General features: G+C 41.6%; 1 protein-coding gene across 1 annotated transcript; it reads right to left on the minus strand.

The window, feature by feature from the left end:
* Window positions 1–12,796: 12,796 nt before the first annotated feature.
* PSMB9 (proteasome subunit beta 9) lies at window positions 12,797–19,033 on the minus strand. The gene is made up of 6 exons (XM_029243041.1): window positions 18,731–19,033; window positions 17,220–17,287; window positions 14,844–14,975; window positions 14,045–14,174; window positions 13,659–13,800; window positions 12,797–12,977 (listed from the first exon to the last, which is right to left on the minus strand). The coding sequence occupies exons 1-6, from the start codon at window positions 18,788–18,790 to the stop codon at window positions 12,850–12,852; spliced, it is 660 nt and encodes a 219-aa protein (XP_029098874.1). The 5' UTR covers window positions 18,791–19,033; the 3' UTR covers window positions 12,797–12,849.
* Between the last annotated feature and the right edge of the window lie 40 nt (window positions 19,034–19,073).

A 19,073-nucleotide genomic window follows, 5' to 3' on the forward strand; every position in this document is an offset into this window, starting at 1 on the left:
GGAGTTCTCTGGCGGCCCAGTGCTTAAGAATCTGCCTGCCAACATGTATACAATGGAATATTACTCAGCCATAAGAAGAAACGAAATTGAGTTATTTGTAGTGAGGTGGATGGACCTAGAGTCTGTCATACAGAGTGAAATAAGTCAGAAAGAGACAAATAAATACCGTATGCTAACACATATATATGGAATCTAAAAAAAAAAAAAGGTCTGAGGAGATATATCCAAAATATATAAAGAGCTGTTTGTCAATTTTGTTTATCTTTTCAAAGAACCAGTTCTTAGTCTCATTAATCTTCTCTTTTTTTAAAGTCTCTATTTCATTTATTTCTGCTCTAATCTTTATCTCCTCTCCTCTACTAACTTTGGGTTTTATTTGTCCTTCTTTTTCTAATTCCTTTAGGTGTAAGAGTAGGTTGTTTATTTGAGATTTTTCTTGTTTCTTGGGGTTAGGCCTTTATCGCTATGAACTTCCCCCTTAGGACTGCTTTTTCTGTGTCCCATAGATTTTGGACAGTTGTGTTTCTATTTTCACTTGTCTCAAGGTATTTTTTGACTTCCTTCTTGATTTCTTCATTGACCCATTGGTTGTTTAGTAGCATGTAGTTTAATCTCCATGTGTTTGTGTTTTTTGCAGTTTTTTCCACAGTATTTTAAAATATTTATTTATTTGTTTATTATGGCTGTGACAGGTCTTAGTTGCGGCATGCAGGATCTTTGCTGCGGCGTGAGGTATCTTTAGTTGCGGCATGTATGTGGGATCTAGTTCCCTGACCAGGGATCGAACCTGGGCCCACTGCATTGGGAGCTCAGAGTCTTAGCCATGTACCACCAGGGAAGTTCCTGTAGTTGATTTCTAGTTTTATACTGTTGTCCCAAAAGATGCTTGATATGATTTCAACCATCTTAAATCCATTGAGACTTGTTTTGTGGCCTAATATGCCAGCCTGGAGAATTTTCCACGTGCAATTGAAAAGAATGTGTGTCCTGCTGATTTTGGATGGAATGGGCAAAGCAACTAGGCAGAGACATAAGGGTCAGTGATGCGATGAGTCAAGCATGTTGGAGATTAGGTAACGATGCATCCACAGCCCACTTGTGGATGTTCATCCTTCAGATACATATCCTCCTTTTTTTTTTTTTTTTGCGGTACGCGGGCCTGTCACTGTTGTGGCCTCTCTCATTGCAAAGCACAGGCTCCGGATGCGCAGGCTCAGCGGCCATGGCTCACGGGCCCAGCCGCTCTGCGGCATGTGGGATCTTCCCAGACCGGGGCACGAACCCGTGTCCCCAGCATCGGCAGGCGGGCTCTCAACCACTGGGCCACCAGGGATGCCCACATATCCTCCTTTTATCCAGGGAGACTTAAGGAGAGGAATGTGTACAGATCCAGCGTATATTTCTGCAATTTCACTTCAGCTAAGAAAAAAGAGTGTATATCTTGATTGTCAGTGTGTGTATCTCTTCTCAAGTTTCCATCATTCCTACCATAATGCTTCTCAAGTTTCCATCATTCCTACCATAATGCACCGCAATTGTTCACTTTCAGTAGGAGTACATCTCAGGCCCATTTTCAGAAAATCAGATTACAGGAGAACATAACCAGGAAAGCATTACTCAAAAGAGCAGATACCTATCATCTGGTGTTCATGGAGCAATTAAACCTCAGACTGATCTACTTAATAAATATTTGTAGCTGCAAATGGGCTACAGCCTTTGATTTTCGGCTTAATAAGTATTTCTTTTTGCCCTTCAGGTTCAGACTAATATTGATTGTAATTCTCTACTACCACCTAGTGGAAAATCCATCCATTTAAAAAAAAATGAAAAAAAGGTCCCATTTTTTATTTATTAAAATTCCACAGTAAATACCTGATCTTGTTATAAAATATCTTGTTATAAAATATCTTGTTATAAAAAGTTCCATTCATATAGAAGAGTGTAAAAAGGGTAAAAGGTCTCCTTTTATCACTCCCCTCTCTCCATTTCACTCTGCTTCCCAAAGGTAACTGTGCATTGTAGCCTGTATCCTGCTAGGACATTCCCTGTGCTTTTACATATTCAGGTATACAGCAGGAAAAATTCTAAGACATCAACTAAGGATTGTTTTGTCTTTCTACTATAGAGACAGATAAGGCATTTTACCCTTCATGCCTTGGGTGGCCACAGCAAGACAATGATGATCGAAAGGTTAAGCTCTTGAGCTTCAAATTTACCTTTGAAAACTATGGTAGAAGCAAGATGAATGAAAGGCCTAGATTAGTAAATATCTGGTCAATGCTTATGCCATAAGTGGTAGATTTGGGAAGGACTCCTGATGAAGTTAGGGCCAGTTTTCTTGCCTGGAGTTGATACAGAATCCAGGCTTTGCACCCTGTAATCCTTCTAAACTGTGTCACAGATGTTTTTGTTTTGCTTTAGTTTACATAATTTAAATTTAAAAAAACCTGATCTACTAAATTAGGAGGCAAAAAAGGAAACAGGATATTTGATTGTGCTATGCTTGACCTATGACCTATTTGGTTTTCTATTGCCAAAGCCCACAAACTCCACAACTGAAATTTCTGATCTCATTTTGTGGTTTTTAATAAACTTTTTGGAGGTGTAATTTACATAAAACCAATGGAAACATTTAAAGCAGGGTTCCCCAACCTCTGGGCCACGGACCTGTAGCGGTCCGTGGCCTGTTAGGAACCGGGCCACACAGCAGGAGGTGAGTGGCAGGCAAGCGAGGCAAGCTTCATCTGTATTTACAGCTGCTCCCCATCACTCGAATTACCACCTGAGCTCCGCCTCCTGTCAGATCAGCGGCAGCATTAGATTCTCATAGGAGCGTGAAACCTACTGTGAACTGCGCATGCGAGGGATCGAGGTTGCGCGCTCCTTATGAGAATCTAATGCCTGATGATCTGAGGAGGAGCTGAGGTGGTGATGCTAGCGCTGGGGAGCGGCTGCAAATACAGACTATCATTAGCAGAGACCATAATAAATCAATTGCTTTCAGACTCATATCAAAACCCTACCAGTGAGTGGCAAGTGAAAAGAAGCTCAGGGCTCCCATTGATTCTGCATTACGGTGAGTTGTATAATTATTTCATTATACATTACAATGTAATAATAATAGAAATAAACTGTGCAATAAATGTAAGGCACTTGAATCATCCCAAAACCATCCCCCCCGCTCCCGTCTGTGGAAAAAATTGTCTTCCATGAACCTGGCACCTAGTGCCAAAAGGGTTGGGGACCGCTGATTTAAAGTATTCAGTTTGATGAGTTTTGACAAATGTATACACTGTGTAACCACCACCCCAATTGATACATAGAACATTTTTCGTGTCTCAAAAAGTTCCTTCTTGCCCTTTTGCAGTAACTCCCCACTCTAGACACCTACTAATTTGATTTCTATCACTTTAAATTGATTTGGGGGAAAAAAAAGAAAACGATTTGTTCCCCATCCTCAGATTTTTTTTTTTTTTTTTTTTTTTCGTCACTGCCATGGGGCATGCAGGATCTTAGTTCCCTGACCAGGGATCAAACTCGTGCCCCCTGCAGTGGAAGCACAGAGTCTTAACCACTGGACCATCAGGGAAGCCCCTCATTTTGCTGTCTTAATTTCTGGGAAGAAAACCTAAATGTAAACATATGTATTTAATCTAATTAAAACAGGACATGCTTTTATTCTGTAAACTATTAGCTCTTGTGGTCTTTAGACAACGCTGCAAATCATTGACTTAGTTACTCCACTTACTTTCTCAGTAAAAATTAAAAATTTCACCTCTGAAAAACTTCTAAGGTCAATAGTGGTTATTATGTTCAACTTCGTAGTCTCACCTAAATGATTTTATAAGTTTGGACTAATTTAAATTGAGTTAAGTAAGAAATGACTTTTGATTACCTGCAACATTCTTTAAAAAAATTTTTTTTTGTTTTAATTTATTTATTTACTTTTGGCTGCGTTGAGTCTTTGTTGCTGCACGCAGGCTTTCTCTAGTTGCAGTGAGCTCGGGCTCTAGAGCGCAGGCTCAGTAGTTGTGGAGCACGGGCTTAGTTGCTCCGCGGCATGTGGGATCTTCCTGGACCAGGGCTCAAACCGGTGTCCCCTGAATTGGCAGGCGGATTCTTAACCACTGAGCCACCAGGGAAACCCCACCTACAACATTCTTAAAAGAAATAATAATTCATAGAAACAAAGAAAAAAATACTGAATCACCAAAAAATACTGAATCAGCTTTTATGTATATACTCTTGTCCATATTTACTTTTTGCAAAACTGAAATTAAGATGGTAAACTCAAGTCCATTGACAGATGAATGGATAAAGATGTGGTGTATATATATATATATATATATTTACACAATGGAATATTACTCAGCCATAAAAAAGAATGAAATAATGCCATTTGCAGCAACATGGATGAACCTAGAGATTATCATACTAAATGAAGTAAGTCAGACAGAGAAAGACAAATATCATATGATATCACTTATATGTGGAATCTAAAAAAAATGATACAAATGAACTTGTTTACAAAACAGACTCACAGATATAGAAAACAAACTTTTATGGTTACCAAAGGGGAAAGGTTGGGGGGAAGGATAAATTAGGAATTTGGGTGTAACATATACATACAGTACTATATTTAAAATGGATAACCAACAAGGACCTACTGTGTAGCACAAGGAACTATACTCAATATTTTGTAATAACCTATATGGGAAAAGAAGCTGGAAAGGAATATATATATATATTTACATATATATGTAAAACTGAATCACTTTGCTCTATACCTGAAACTAACACAACATTGTAAATCAACTATACTTCAATAAGAAAAGATGGTAAACTCAATGTGGTATACACATTAGTGTATTGTATTAATAAGATTAATTATATTTTAAAGCTGAAGTTGAAAGCTTTAAATAATATTGTCATCTAACTATACACATATTTGAAACACACACATAATGATGACTTAAAATTAATAAGCAAAAAAAGAGAGGGGCTTCCCTGGTGGCGCAGTGGTTGAGAGTCCGCCTGCCGATGCAGGGGACGCGGGTTCGTGCCCCGGTCTGGGAAGATCCCACATGCCGCGGAGCGGCTGGGCCCGTGAGCCATGGCCGCTGAGCCTGCGTGTCCGGAGCCTGTGCTCCGTAGCGGGAGAGACCACAACACAGAGAGGCCCGCGCACCGCAAAAAAAAAAAGAGAGGACTTGTTCAAATTTGGTCTTGGAATATTCACTGTACTCTTTAAAAGAAATAGAAAAAGTTTTTATTTCCTTGAGTATAATCAGCTCGGCCATTTTCTCTCAGAACACTCTCACTCAGTATCCTGATAAATTTGAGTGCTTTTGCTGATATTTTCATGGCCTTAAATATCTTAAAAACAAATAACAAAAACCCTTTGAATCGTGAGAGACCTACAGGCTTCTATAATTATTATGTTACCTTCTTTATTTTAAAATGTTTTATTATCACTCTGGTTATTGGGATAGCAAAAACTTTAACAATTGACCACTCTTAGGTACCTGTCCACTTATATGAATTAAGTGACCAGTTTCCTCTGACAATTCTTTTTTGTTGTTGTTGCCTTCCTGAAGACTAAACTCTTAATTGAAAATATTAAAACTGTCAAGCTATCTTTTACTGTACTCTAAATAAATACCCTTTTTCCCACTAGATAGCCGCTACCCATTTGACCACTAGGTGGCCCCAAAGCCTTAATCTGTCACAATATGAAACGCAGGAGGCCAGAAGTTAATTAGGTGCATTTTGCATGCTTTATATACTTTAAATTAATTCTATACACTCAAAAGAGCTACCCTGTGTATCAACCCCACAATGCTGAAAAAGCTGACAAAACACAGGAGCTCAACCTTTCCTTTATTAATCTTGTCCAGGTAAAAATATTGCGAATGTGTGTCGTAATGACTGTAGATGTTTCAGGAAGGGTAAAAGCATACTCTTGTTCGTATTCCAAGTCTGGATTGGTGATTTTAATACTTTTTTTTTTTTTTTTTTGCTGTACGCGGGCCTCTCACTGTTGTGGCCTCTCCCGTTGCGGAGCACAGGCTCCGGACGCGCAAGCCCAGCGGCCATGGCTCACGGTGGCTCACGGGCCCAGCAGCTCCGCGGCATGTGGGATCCTCGCGGAGCGGGGCACGAACCCGTGTCCCCTGCATCGGCAGACGGACTCTCAACCACTGCGCCACCAGGGAAGCCCCAATACATTTACTTTAAAGAAGGTTTTGTTTCTGGGTTTAAAATACCCTTGTCAATCAGTAGGAATCCTAGTCTGCACTTTACAGGCTGCATTAGAAGAACACAGAAAGTTGCCAAAGCCCCTCACTGTCTAGAATGTGTACTTACCTTCAGAGTAATGACTCATAAGTCTTTGTGAAATTGTGAGATTTCTAGATTCTACTCCTCTATTCTGATATCGTTGGCTACTGTGATAAATTAAACTACGCCATCTGGCCAAACAGATGTTTTCTGTTTTTCTCTCAAACTTGAAGAAGCCCTCTGCTAGAAGCTATCACCAAAAATTGGGTCTTCTGAGAGAAACAACAGAAAAGGACAATCTCAGGGGCTCAGTGGGAATGATGACCAGGATTTCTTGATTCTTGCTATTGCAGAGAATAGAATTATGAGAACAAATTTACCAGTTTAAGCTGATGTGGTCACCTATTGACACCTGTCAAACTGTATCAGGGGACTTAAAAATTGGAACTTATAGGACTCTTTTAGTACAGAAGCAGAGAAGTCATTAACATAGTCTGCTAGCCCTAGATCAGTGGGACAGGAAATAAGACTGAATGAAACTGTTAACCAATATTTAATTATGGTGATTTATTTCAGAACATTGTTTTAAATGTTCTATTTTCTGATGAGCATGTAAGCAGACCATTTTATTTTCTTCTTATCTATCTGTAATCCTCAGGTTTAACCTATGCTTATGGAAAATAAAACCCAGTGTTCTTTGAATGATGTCTTGTTCCATTGGAACCACAGAATTCAGGAAAAAATATCCTATAGTAAATCTTAATATAGACTGCAAAGTATAACTACTCAGGAAAAATGAAAGATAATGATGACCCTATTCCTAATTGGAATTCTGACAAATGCTTTTACAATTTTCAAGCTTAGAAAAATCCCAGCTATCCTTTGTTAAAGGACAGTGAGTCAAATTTTGCTTTTTATAGCTACCATAGCTCTATAGACAATCAAATATTTTTGTAGACAGCATCACTGGTGGAATATATAATTCTATAGAAAATTTGGTATATAGTTCTTCTCTGCAAGTAGTGTTCAAAGTGCTTTTGTGGGTTGCTTTATGTTTTTATGGCAATGTAGTGATATGCAGTGGTTCACATCTCCAAATTTGGAACGCTGAGCATGCCAGAAATGTCACATAAAAAGGAAAATCTCATTTCATTAATCTCATTAATTTCTCTAATAAGAGAAAGAACTGCAGTTTGTTTGTGGAAACAAGGCCTACAAAATCCTCTGAGCACACTGGTTCCTAGTTTATTGTCCCCACCCGACAGGTGGAAAAGGATGTTAATTTCTGATAAGCCAGAATCACTGATGAACTTTGAGCATCTCAGAGAAAATGGGATTTCATCCTCAGTGAAAGGCCCTACAAATGAAGCTCTGAGATGGTGAGTCGGGGAGGGTTCTTGGGATAAGTAAGCTCTTGCATGGCAATAAAATGATTTCTGGTTATCATAGGAGTAATTAAAACTATGACCTCATGGGCTAAAGCCTTCCAGAAAGTGTGAACTGTTAATATCATTAAGACCTTTGTTTTGTTAACTACATGACAAGGAAGTCTTCACATCTTAATCCTAAAACAGGCCAAATAAAAGGGCCTGTCAAATTAAGGATATTGAATTAGAATATTTCTGGAAAATCTTATTTGGTCAATTCATTACTTTAGGGGTAGGAATTGTGTAGGGCAAATGTTCCAAAATTTGGAATAAGGCAAAAATCTGCTTTCTTGATTAATATATGTGAACGTTTTCTTATAATCCTGCCTGATTATAATCCTGTTTCAGGGATTGTAAATTGACTAAAAAGAACCCAGCTGGCCCTGTACTATGAGACGTTAATCTGTAGAAAGCTGATAAGGTGTGATGCCTTTGCTTTTTATCTGGTAAAGGAGATAACTCCAAGGTTATGATTTTATTGCTTTGTAGTACATTAACCATTTTGAATCTCCAACACAGTGATTTCCCCTGACTATGTGCAACTTTGTTTTGCAAATACTCTTTGAATCTAGTCTCTTGTATTCTTCCTGGTTCCCTCGTTAATGTGTGGTAACACTTTAAAAAATCTAACAAATACATTTCTCCAGCATATGGTAGGCTCATCATAAACAGATAACCATCCCCCCGCCACCAAGCCAGACCAGGTCTCATAAACCACTTTACTGCTGCTTCCAGGTGCTGCTCTTTCATTAGGAATTAGACTTTATTGCAACCACCACTGAAGATACTTCGAAGCCGCTTTGGTGGCTTTTGGTAGCCATTTTTTTTTTACCACTGCTTCCCTCAAAGCCAGTTGCTTTTCCTGTCACCTTTGCCTCGAACTGAATGCAGGGTAGATGCCCATTTCCTCCTGTCACTCAGTTGTGAATTGAAGTCTGAGGTGCATGAATTTGATTTTTTTAAAGGTGGGACTTAGGTCTTATATTGGTGCCCTGGCTTCCAAGAGGACTGGGAGAAGTGGGTTTTCTGAATTGTTCTATGGGGAGGCAGGACCCATAAAGTCGGGGAAATTTTTACAGTATTCTAAAGGTGTTCAAATCTGATGGGACAGGTAACCAATGTCCTTACATGAAATGTCAGGGATTGTATGGATTGGCTGCCGTGATAAGTGCTTTGGTTCACGGGCTACATCAGTGGTTCTTCAAGTTCAGTTAACCCCCAGAATAACAAGAAACCATAAAATGATTGTTTTTGTTTTCAGCCACAAAGTTTAAGGGCAGTTTGCTCCACAGCAATAGATAACCGAAACCTATATTGTTTTTTTTCTCTTTCTCTAATTTTATTGAAGTATAGCTGATTTGCAATGTTGTGTTAATTTCTGCTGTACAGCAAAGTGACTCAGTTATACACATATTTTTTTCATATTCTTTTCCATTATGGTTTATCTCAGGATATTGAATATAGTTCCCTGTGCTATACAGTAGGACCTGGTTGTTTCAAAACATATATTGTGTAGTTTTGTGTGCATCTGGCTTCTTTACTCAATATTATTTCTATGAGATTTATCCATCTTGTTGCATTATCAGTAGTTATTAATATGCATTGCTTATGCAGTATTCTATTGTATTAATAAGCTACATTTTATTTATCCATTTACTATTGAGGATCTATGTTGTTAAGTCATTTGAGAAAATTTGTGGATATATGACATTTTACCCTAAAATAGTTTGGAATGTGTATTTTAAGAATAAGGATGTTTCTCCTACAAAACCAGAATAACATCATCACCTCTAAGATACTTACCATGGATATAATATTATCAAATACACAGTCCGTATTTAAACTTCCCCTGTTGTCCCAATAATGCCCAATTGTAAATGGTTGTTATTTTAAGCTGCTAAATTTTGGTGTCATTTGTTACACAGCAATAGGTAGCTAATGCAGTGAGTATGAGACAACAATAGAAAATTAATTTCCTCCCTTATTTCTTTAGGTTTGCTCAATTGTTCTTTTTCCAACATTTTAGGAGAATTTTTAAGTCATTTATTTTAAACTTTTTTTGTTCTAAGAAATGTATTTGAAGCTATAAAATTCTAAGTATTCCTTTGTGTCCCACAGAATCTGATAGGTAACGTTTTTGCCACCTGGTTCTAAATGAGTAAATTTCTTTTATGAGTACCTTTTAAATCTGTTATTTATCAATATTTTTTAAATTTGAAAACCATCAGAATTTCAGGTATCCTTTTGTTATCAAGTTCTAATTTAATACAATATGGATGCTGAATGTAGTTTCAAAGATACTGATACTTTGGAATTTATTGGCGTTTTCTTTATGGCATGATGCATATTCTATTGCAGTTAATGTTCTGTGTGATTTGAAAAACTATATATATATATCTATTATATATATATATATATTTTGTTGTTGTTTTTGGATGATTTGCTTTTTAAATGAATCTTTCAAATCTTGTACCTGATTTCATTTCCTTTTTTGCTTTCACTACCCTGTAGCTCAGAGCCAGTTGTTTTTCACCCATGGATAGCTGGCTGATCAACATGTGGCCTGTTAAACTGGATTTCTGGGGAAAAAACCAAAAAAGTTCTGATGCGTAGCATTGCTGGTTTCTGTAGTATAAATGCTTTCACCACGGTCAATGTCAAGCTACCAATGGTTAACAGTTACCTCTCAAAATTCCTGAATGTTTTACAATCTGCTCTTGTTAGGCTGTTCAAGACAGCTCCAGCACATCTCTTTTCTTTTCTTTTTTTTTTTTTTTTTTTGCGGTACACGGGCCTCTCACTGTTGTGGCCTCTCTCGTTGCGGAGCACAGGCTCCAGACGCGCAGGCTCAGCGGCCATGGCTCACGGGCCCAGCCGCTCCGCAGCATGTGGGATCCTCCCGGACCGCGGCACGAACCCGCGTCCCCTGCATCGGCAGGCGGACTCTCAACCACTGCGCCACCAGGGAAGCCCTCACTTTTCTTTTTTAAAAGGAGATATTCATGTTGTATATTGTTTTTACCTCTTGGCTTCATTTATTTCTTAATTTTGTCTTTGCTCTAATTATTTTCTTCCTCTACTCCCCCTTCTCCCCCTCGCCCTCTTCCCCTGCCCCTCCCTCTTCTCCCCCTCCTTCTCCTCCTCCTTCTTTTAAAATTGTAAGCCATTATTTTTGAATGAGGGGCATAAGGATGCAATATTTTGGCCAATAAAGAAAAAGACCACCATCTAATTTTAAAAGGTTTACATCTTAATTCAGTCCTCAGAGTCTTTGCTGTTTTGTGCTGGTTGTGTCATATGTGCAGCTCAGGAGTAACCCGGCTGTCATGAGGATTCACACCTAGAATTAGGGAGCCCCGTCCCCAGCTCTCTCACCTGGGAGATTCCCCTACACTCTCCTGCCCACAGGGGCCTCTTTTCTCCAGCCAGAACGGCAGTGGAGATTCAGTTCAGAAGTGTAGCTCTGTAGCTGCTGCCTGACTTCAGGGCAGAGCCATGAGAGGAAAGAGAAAAAACATTGAACCCTCTTTTTCCCCCCAGAGCGTTGCCTCCCCAAGTTTTGACTCCGCAATTCCCCTGCTTTTGTTTATTTTTCAGAGTGGTTTAGTACTTGCTTTTGTCTACTCTCCAGAGTTCGAGGTGGGGAGTTGTGATCAGCAGGAGAGATAGGCTCTTAAACTATTATGTTAAATTGCAAAATAAGTTAAATCTCGTGGCTAGAAAGAACTCAAGGCTCTAGTAATTTAATTTTTTATTTTTCAGTTTCAACGGTTGATCTAATTTTTATTTGCAATGTACAATTTATTTATTTAACATCTTTATTGGAGTATAATTGCTTTACAATGTTGTATTAGTTTCTGCTGTATAAGAAAGTGAATCAGCTATATGCATAGATACATCCCTATATCCCCTCCCTCTTGAGTCTCCCTCCCACCCTCCCTATCTAGAGGGCTAGATGGTCACAAAGCACCGAGCTGAGGCTGCTTCCCACTAGCTATTTTACATTTGGTAGTGTGTATATGTCAATGCTACTCTCTTTGTCTCAGCTTACCCTTCCCCCTCCTCTAGGCTCTAGTAATTTTAGATTATTTTTCTCCAAACCAAATACACACTACCAAGGACACAGAAGTGTCTTAGGGTACTTTGAATTTGTATGTTGAGCCTGAGATCCAGAAAGAAAAGCAGACAGAAGCTTCCTGGGTAGCCTACTAGGATTTCTGTTAAATACACCTCTTAACTGCTCACTTATGAGCAAAATGGCATTGAATGTCAAAACTATAAACCATCTTAGAAGTCACTCAACACCTTCATTTGACAGAAGAGAAAATGAGGGCTCAAAGAAGGGGAGTAATTTGTCCTCTCACTCAGAAAGTGCCTGGCAACGACAGGACCAGAACTCAGCCTGTTTCGTACAGTTACTCAAATATCTAGTGACGACTTCGAAAGTGTCAAATCATGGGCTGGGCTAATTACTGCAGATTTCAAGGAGGAGATGCTATATGAAGCTTGCGGGAATAGAAGGTTTCATGTTGTGGTAGAGGAAAGGCATATGGTAAACTAAATCCCACATCTCAGCTTTTGAACTTGCCATGGCTTACTCTTCCTAAGTTCCCATCTATCCGTACACAGAAGTAGTTGTCCTACCTACATAAGATTTTTTGGTTTGGGTTCTAAGAAATGAAGTTTATAAGCATGTAGCTAATGCTTGGTTCGATACATGTAGCTTTTTTGGTTCTTGTTATTATTCTTTGAAATTCACAAGTACCCCCCCACCAAATATTTAAGTACTTATCAGTTTTTCGTCTCTAACGTGAATGAATGCATTATGAAAGGAATTCTCTTCCATGTGAGTTTGCTGGTGCTCTTAGCTAATTCTCCTGTGTGTAGCTGTCTTAGCTACCTACGACCTGTCCTGTGTAGAGCTCTTCCTGGTTCTAGTATACACCCTGCCTCCCTGCCCACCTCTCTCTCCTGTGGGAAAGATGTTTTAGACCTGGGGACAAAAGAATAAAAAAGATATGCTAACATCTGGGTGGGAAGAAGCCCCCTTCCCAAGCTTCATCTCCCTGAGTGACCATGGCCATACCAGCTTCCAGTCCCAGAAAGTTTATTGTAAAATAAAGAAGGGAAGTCTGAGAAAGATTCACTCGTCATAGAATTTCGGCAGCTCATTGCCCAAGATGACTCGATGGTCCACACCAGCGGCTGTGATCGTGACCAGGTAGATGACGCCCCCACTGGAACCATCCCGGTTCATGGCCAGAGCAATAGCTGCAGAGGGTTTCAAGTTGCAGAGAGGAAGAGAGAATGGCTTAGCTTCAAATATTGTTTCCCTTCCCTCCTGTCCATATGCCTATGACCACTTTCAGACTTCAGAACCCATCTCCTAGAGATGCATATTTAGTGATGGTCAACCAACTTTAAAAAAAAAAAGTCTTCACATGATGTCCATGGTCTCAATACTCCCGCCATGATTGATTTCAAATTATAAATAGATAAATAAGCAGCTCCCCAACCTTGAATATTTAACAATCAACTCTTATGAGCGGGCCCAAGCTAGCTCACCGCTGGTTTTCGTGGTCACCCTAGATCTTAATTCGGTGTGCTCATAACAATCCTGGTTTACGCCTTTTACCCTGAAAGCCCATCTAGTTTAGCCTTTGTCCTGCCGTCTCTCACTCTCAAAAGTGTCCCAGTTTGGACGTTTTCTGTTTTTTTTTTTTTTTTTTTTTTTGGCCATGCTGCATGGCTTGCGGGATCTTAGTTCCCCCACCAGGGATCCAACCCGGGCCCCGAGAAGTGAAAGCGAGGAGTCCCAACAACTGGACCGCCAGGGAATTCCCATTGGACACTTAATTAAATGGTCACCCACGTATTCCTATTCCTCATACTCTACCTCCTTCCCACATTTAACAACACCTGCCCCAGGTACCCTTCCACTTGCTTAGTTACCATTCGTGGTGAAGCGCCTGCACTCCTCCGGGGACATGCCTGGTTTATACGCCGCGTCCACGTAACCGTAGATATAGGTGCTGCCAGAGCCACCGATGGCAAAGGGCTGTCGAATCAGCATCCCTCCCATGGTCCCATATACCTGGGGGAGGCACCCTCAGGTCAGACTCCAGAAGCCTCCCTCCTCTGCTCACCACTGAGACAAGCAGGTGGTGTCCACACCCTGTAGTGAAGCCCCAGCATCTCATGCCCTTCTCCTTTGAGACTATCCTACATTTTCGAGGCAGTGTCTTTGGAACTCTTAGTGAGAATGCCATATGACCTCCATCTCCCTCTCTGCGGGAGAGGGGAACCCCGAGGGAGGGAGGACATTGGGAGAGACTCACTTGGCCTCCTTCGCGTCGGTCCCAGCCTGCTACCATGAGATGTGCAGACAGGTCCTCCCGATACTTATAGGTGATATTCCTCACCACATTTGCAGCAGCCAGAACGAGTGGGAGTTCCTCCATTTCCATTCTAAAGGAAGGGTTAGGAATAGGCAGCAATAATGACTTTCCTGAAGTTCCACCCTCCTGGACCATTACCATCATCGCTGCCGGGGGAACACCCGAAACCTATAGCTGCAAGGATTCAAACTCTAGCTCCCCTCCCACAAGTGCAGGGGACCAAGAGTCTCACATCACCCACTGGGAAGAAGGTTTCAATTGCTAATTGTTCTCCCTCCTTTACTCTGTCCCACCCCCAGCCCCCAATGACATAATTCTCCTGACTGCCAGAGCCCTGCCCATGTGGGTCAAAGCAGGTAAACTTTACTTCTGCCCTAATGACCTTGGTTTCCCCTACGGTCACCACCTACTATTATGGTGGCCCACGTCCTAATCTTCGTCCCCACTATTTATATTAGGGGAGTGATTTGCCGTTTTTGAACTACTTTCACTCTTATGTTTTGATTCTGGAAATAACCATCTGGTGAGGTAGGGTAGGTACTATTAGTTATCTCTACTCTACAGGTGCAGAAACCAGCTTCGAGAGATTCAAATGCCAGTTCAACACTAATGAAAGCCGGAGGCAAAGCAAGAATTTTTCATTTTCCACAGCACTGCTCCTGGAACAGGACTCTGTATAGGGGTTCACTGGTTGGGGGAACTCTAGGTGGTGTGGACTGGGGACCCCAGAACTTCATACCCATGGAGCTCCAGCTGGTAGGCAGCCATGTCCGCTATGGCCTGAGCATCAGCAGCTGAGCCAGAGAGAGCACAGTAGATGCGCTGGTGCAGGGGGGACAGCTTGTCAAACACTCGGTTCACCACTGCCTCTCTGTCAGGAAGGAGTCAAAAGTCATCAACGTTAGAGATGCCAATTTTTTACGAAATTTTATTGAAATATAGTTGATGTACAATGTCGTGTTAGTTTCTGCTGTACAGCAAAGTGATTCAGTTATACATACACATATTCTTTTTCATATTCTTTTTCATTATGGTTTATCACAGGATATTGAATATAGTTCCCTGTGCTATACAGTAGGACCTTGTTGTTTATCCACCCTATATATACTAGTTTGCATCTGCTAACCCCAAACTCTCAATCCATCCCTTCCCCACCCCTCTCCCCCTTGGCAACCATAAGTCTGTTCTCTATGTCTGTGAGTCTGTTTGGTAGATACGTTCATTTGTGTCATACTTTAGATTCCACAGATAAGTGATATCTTTTGGTATTTATCTTTCTCTTTCTGACTATGCTTAATCTCTAGGTCCATCCACGTTGCTGCAAATAGCATTATTTCATTCTTTTTTATGGCTGAATAACAGTCCATTATATATATACACCACATTTTCTTTTTTTAAAAATTTTTATTGGTGTATAGTTGATTTACAATGTTGTGTTAGTTTCAGGTGTACAGCAAAGTGAATCAGTTACATATATACATATATTCACTCTTTTTTTTTTTTTTTTTTGTATAAAGACAACCCTCAGAATGGGAGAACATATTTGCAAACGAAGCAACTGACAAGGGATTAATCTCCAAAATATAACGGCTCATGCAGCTCAATATCAAAAAACCAAATAACCCAATCAAAAAATGGGCAGAAGATCTAAACAGACATTTCTCCAAATAAGACATACAGATGGCCAAAAAGCACATGAAAAGATGCTCAACATCACTAATTATTAGAGAAATGCAAATCAAAACTACAATGAGGTATCACCTCACACTGGTCAGAATGGCCATCAACAAAAAATCTACAAACAATAAATGCTGGAGAGGGTGTGGAGAAAAGGGAACCCTCTTACATTGTTGGTGGGAATCTAAATTGGTACAGCCACTATGGAGAACAGTATGTAGGTTCCTTAAAAAACTAAAGATAGAACTACCATATGACCCAGCAATCCCACTCCTGGGCATATACCTGGAGGAAAACATAATTCAAAAAGACAGATGCACCCCGATTTTCATGGTGTACCACGTCCTCCTTACCCGTTCCTCTGTCTATGGACATTTAGGTTGCTTCCATGTCTTGGCTATTGTAAATAGTGCTGCTATGAACATAGGGCTGCACATATCTTTTCGAATTATAGTTTTGTCTGGATATATGCCCAGGAGTGGGACTGCAGGATCATATAGAGAGTTGCCAAAATTTCTGATGTTCATCTTTCGGTGTTTCTCAAATTTATTTCACAAGAGAATGGCTTCAGAGTACATGAAATTTAATGCTTGGATTAAAGCAGGAAGCAAAGAATTGTCTCAAACAAACGAAACACTGCAAGTAATGATCAAAATTAGATTTATTTTCAGGCTTAGATTTTTTTTTTTTTTTTTTTTTTGCGGTACGCGGGCCTCTCACTGCTGCGGTCTCTCCCGCTGCGGAGCAACAGGCTCCGGACGCGCAGGCTCAGCCGCCATGGCTCACGGGCCCAGCCGCTCCGCGGCACGTGGGATCCTCCTGGACCGGGGCACGAACCCGCGTCCCCTGCATCGGCAGGGACCACTGCGCCACCAGGGAAGCCCCTCAGGCTTAGATTTTTATAGTAAAACAAAAAATACTAAATTAAGCTAAGAATAATCTTCGCCTTATTAATTTTTCTTTGTTATTAACCATATTGAGGAAGTTATGTGTTCTATGGAACATAAAGTAAGTAATATTGATCTAATCCTGTATACTTATCTTGTATGTGAGGAAACTGGCCAGAAGGGAGAAAGACAAACTTAGTTCAACATGTGATGGATCAGAAACCAGAATATCTGCTTGGCAGGACCATCTTTTCTATCTCTAAACATAGATGGAAGGTGGGCCCCTGAAATCTCTATCTCCTAAACCCTTTTCAGACCCAATTCTGTGACTCCCTGGGACGGGCCACATTAGCATCCAGGCCCCAGATTCTTCTCCATGAATTCAGAGACCCAAATACCCACTCAATACCTTATCATAGTGGCCTTTCTGAAAGGTTCACTCAGTTTCTCCAATGCTTCAGTTTGCCAGTCTCTTTATGAATGGTTAAGAAAAATGTGCACTCGGGGCCATTAGCTTCCTTCCAAAAGGACACACCGGCACTGCTACTCACCCTGCAGACACCCGGGAATCAGATCCCACCACGACGCCCCCATCAAACTCTACCGCCATGATGGTTGTCTGCAGAGACACAGAGGATGGAACGTCAGAGCAGCAAGAGCCTTGATCCCTTCATGTTACAGATGAGGAAACATTCTCAGAATGGGGAGGCGACTGGCTCAAGGTTATACAGTAATTTAGGCCAGAGCTGACTCCCAGAATGGGATTTTTTTCTTCATCTTTCCATTTTCTCTCTTGTCTCTCCCAGCAGCAAGGGAATGTCAGAGCCTGGCAGTGGTATCACACAGAAAGAATGGCATCCCTAGAATCCTTCCACTGTAAAGAGAGAGAGGTGGGATGAGGCTCCTAGGGGCATAAGTGCTCCCTTTGAGTGAAGGGCTCAGGGCGGGCACTTCCAAGTCCCGGTGACGCAGTTCCACAGATGAATTACCTCCGCATGCGTTTGTTGTGTGTACAGATGTGCTACAGGCCTCCCCATGCAGCGAGTGACCGTGACCTTGGGAAACAAGCTCAAGCCCTTTTTTTGGGCCCACAATCATCCCCCCCCCCCCCCCCCGCCTTAATCAGAAGTGAGCTCTTTCAGTTTACTGAACAACAGAAAACATCTCAGGGGTCAGTGGTTAGCATGGCCACGTGTCAAGGAAGGAGGAAAGCAGCAAGAAACACATGGGACAGTTTAAAATAGAGGTCTCATTTAAGGATTTCTTATCAAGAGGTAAACAGCCAGGGGGAAAGAGATCTGCACCAAAAGAGGATTTGATTAGGGAGTTTGAGGTGACTTTTTCAGGTCAAGAAAAGAAATTAAACAAAAGAATTAAGGAAGAGTGAAGGAGGATAAAGCTACATTTTAAAACTCCTGTTGAACTGGAAAAAGCCTTAAAGATCCTACAAATGAAGAAACTGAGTCATAGAGAACGCAAATGACTTGTCGAAGGTCACACAGGACTAAAACCCATGTCTAGCTCCCATGCTTTGTTTTAACTTCTACTTCTTATTTTTCACTGCTCATCTGGCAGTGAGGAGAGATTTTCTAATTTATAAATGGTTTTACGGCTATACTTCTCAATCAAAGGTCTGTGTGATGCGTCCCTTCTCAATCAGTGCCCATGCTCCCCTCTCTCAAGTGCTGTCCTACTTAACCCAGGGCACCGTCTCCTTTTCTCTGTGCACCTTCTCCAACCCCCTCTCTTGATTTAACCAGCCGCTCTCTCCAGCCCGGAGTGAAAGCGAAAGCGCTTTAGGGCAGCTTCTCCTTAACGCTTCCAGCTCAGAGCCAAAGCACACCTTCTCTGCCTGCCTCCCGTGCCCAGTCCCTTCGCGGACCCCTAGACGACCCCTTCAGAATACTGACGCCCGTGTTCATTTCGGGATGTGAGCACTGGCTGCTACAAGCTATCTCCCTACTCTCGTTAGTCTCCAAATTCACTCTTTGGCGCTTCCAGGGTCCCCCTATCGCTCCACTTCCTCCACCCCTCCGCTAACCCTCAAGCCCAGACTCATTACCCCGGTGTGGACTTCTCTGGCCCGGGGTAAGTCTCCGGTGGGTGCTCCCGCTCGCAGCATCCCTGCGCCGCGCTCCTCGCCGCCTGGTGCGCGGGTTTGCGACCTGGGACAGCGCGCCACTCGCTGCCTACAGCTCCGCCCCTTCTCCACGCCCGCCAGGGGGCGCCCGGGTCCATGCCGTGAGGCTTCGCATCCGGGCGCTAACTTGCGCGGGGCAGAACCGCCCGGAGACAGATGACGTAGGTACCCCACCCAGAGGCTGGAGTGAGAAAGTCGCGGCAAGTGGGTCCCGCAAGTGGAGGCGAGGACAGCAGGGTAGGGTGTTGGGAATGGAGAAGGTGGA

Source organism: Monodon monoceros, unplaced genomic scaffold (genome assembly GCF_005190385.1).
Source record: "Monodon monoceros isolate NGI ecotype Baffin Bay Population unplaced genomic scaffold, NGI_Narwhal_1 Super_Scaffold_3, whole genome shotgun sequence".
NCBI lineage: Eukaryota > Metazoa > Chordata > Mammalia > Artiodactyla > Monodontidae > Monodon > Monodon monoceros.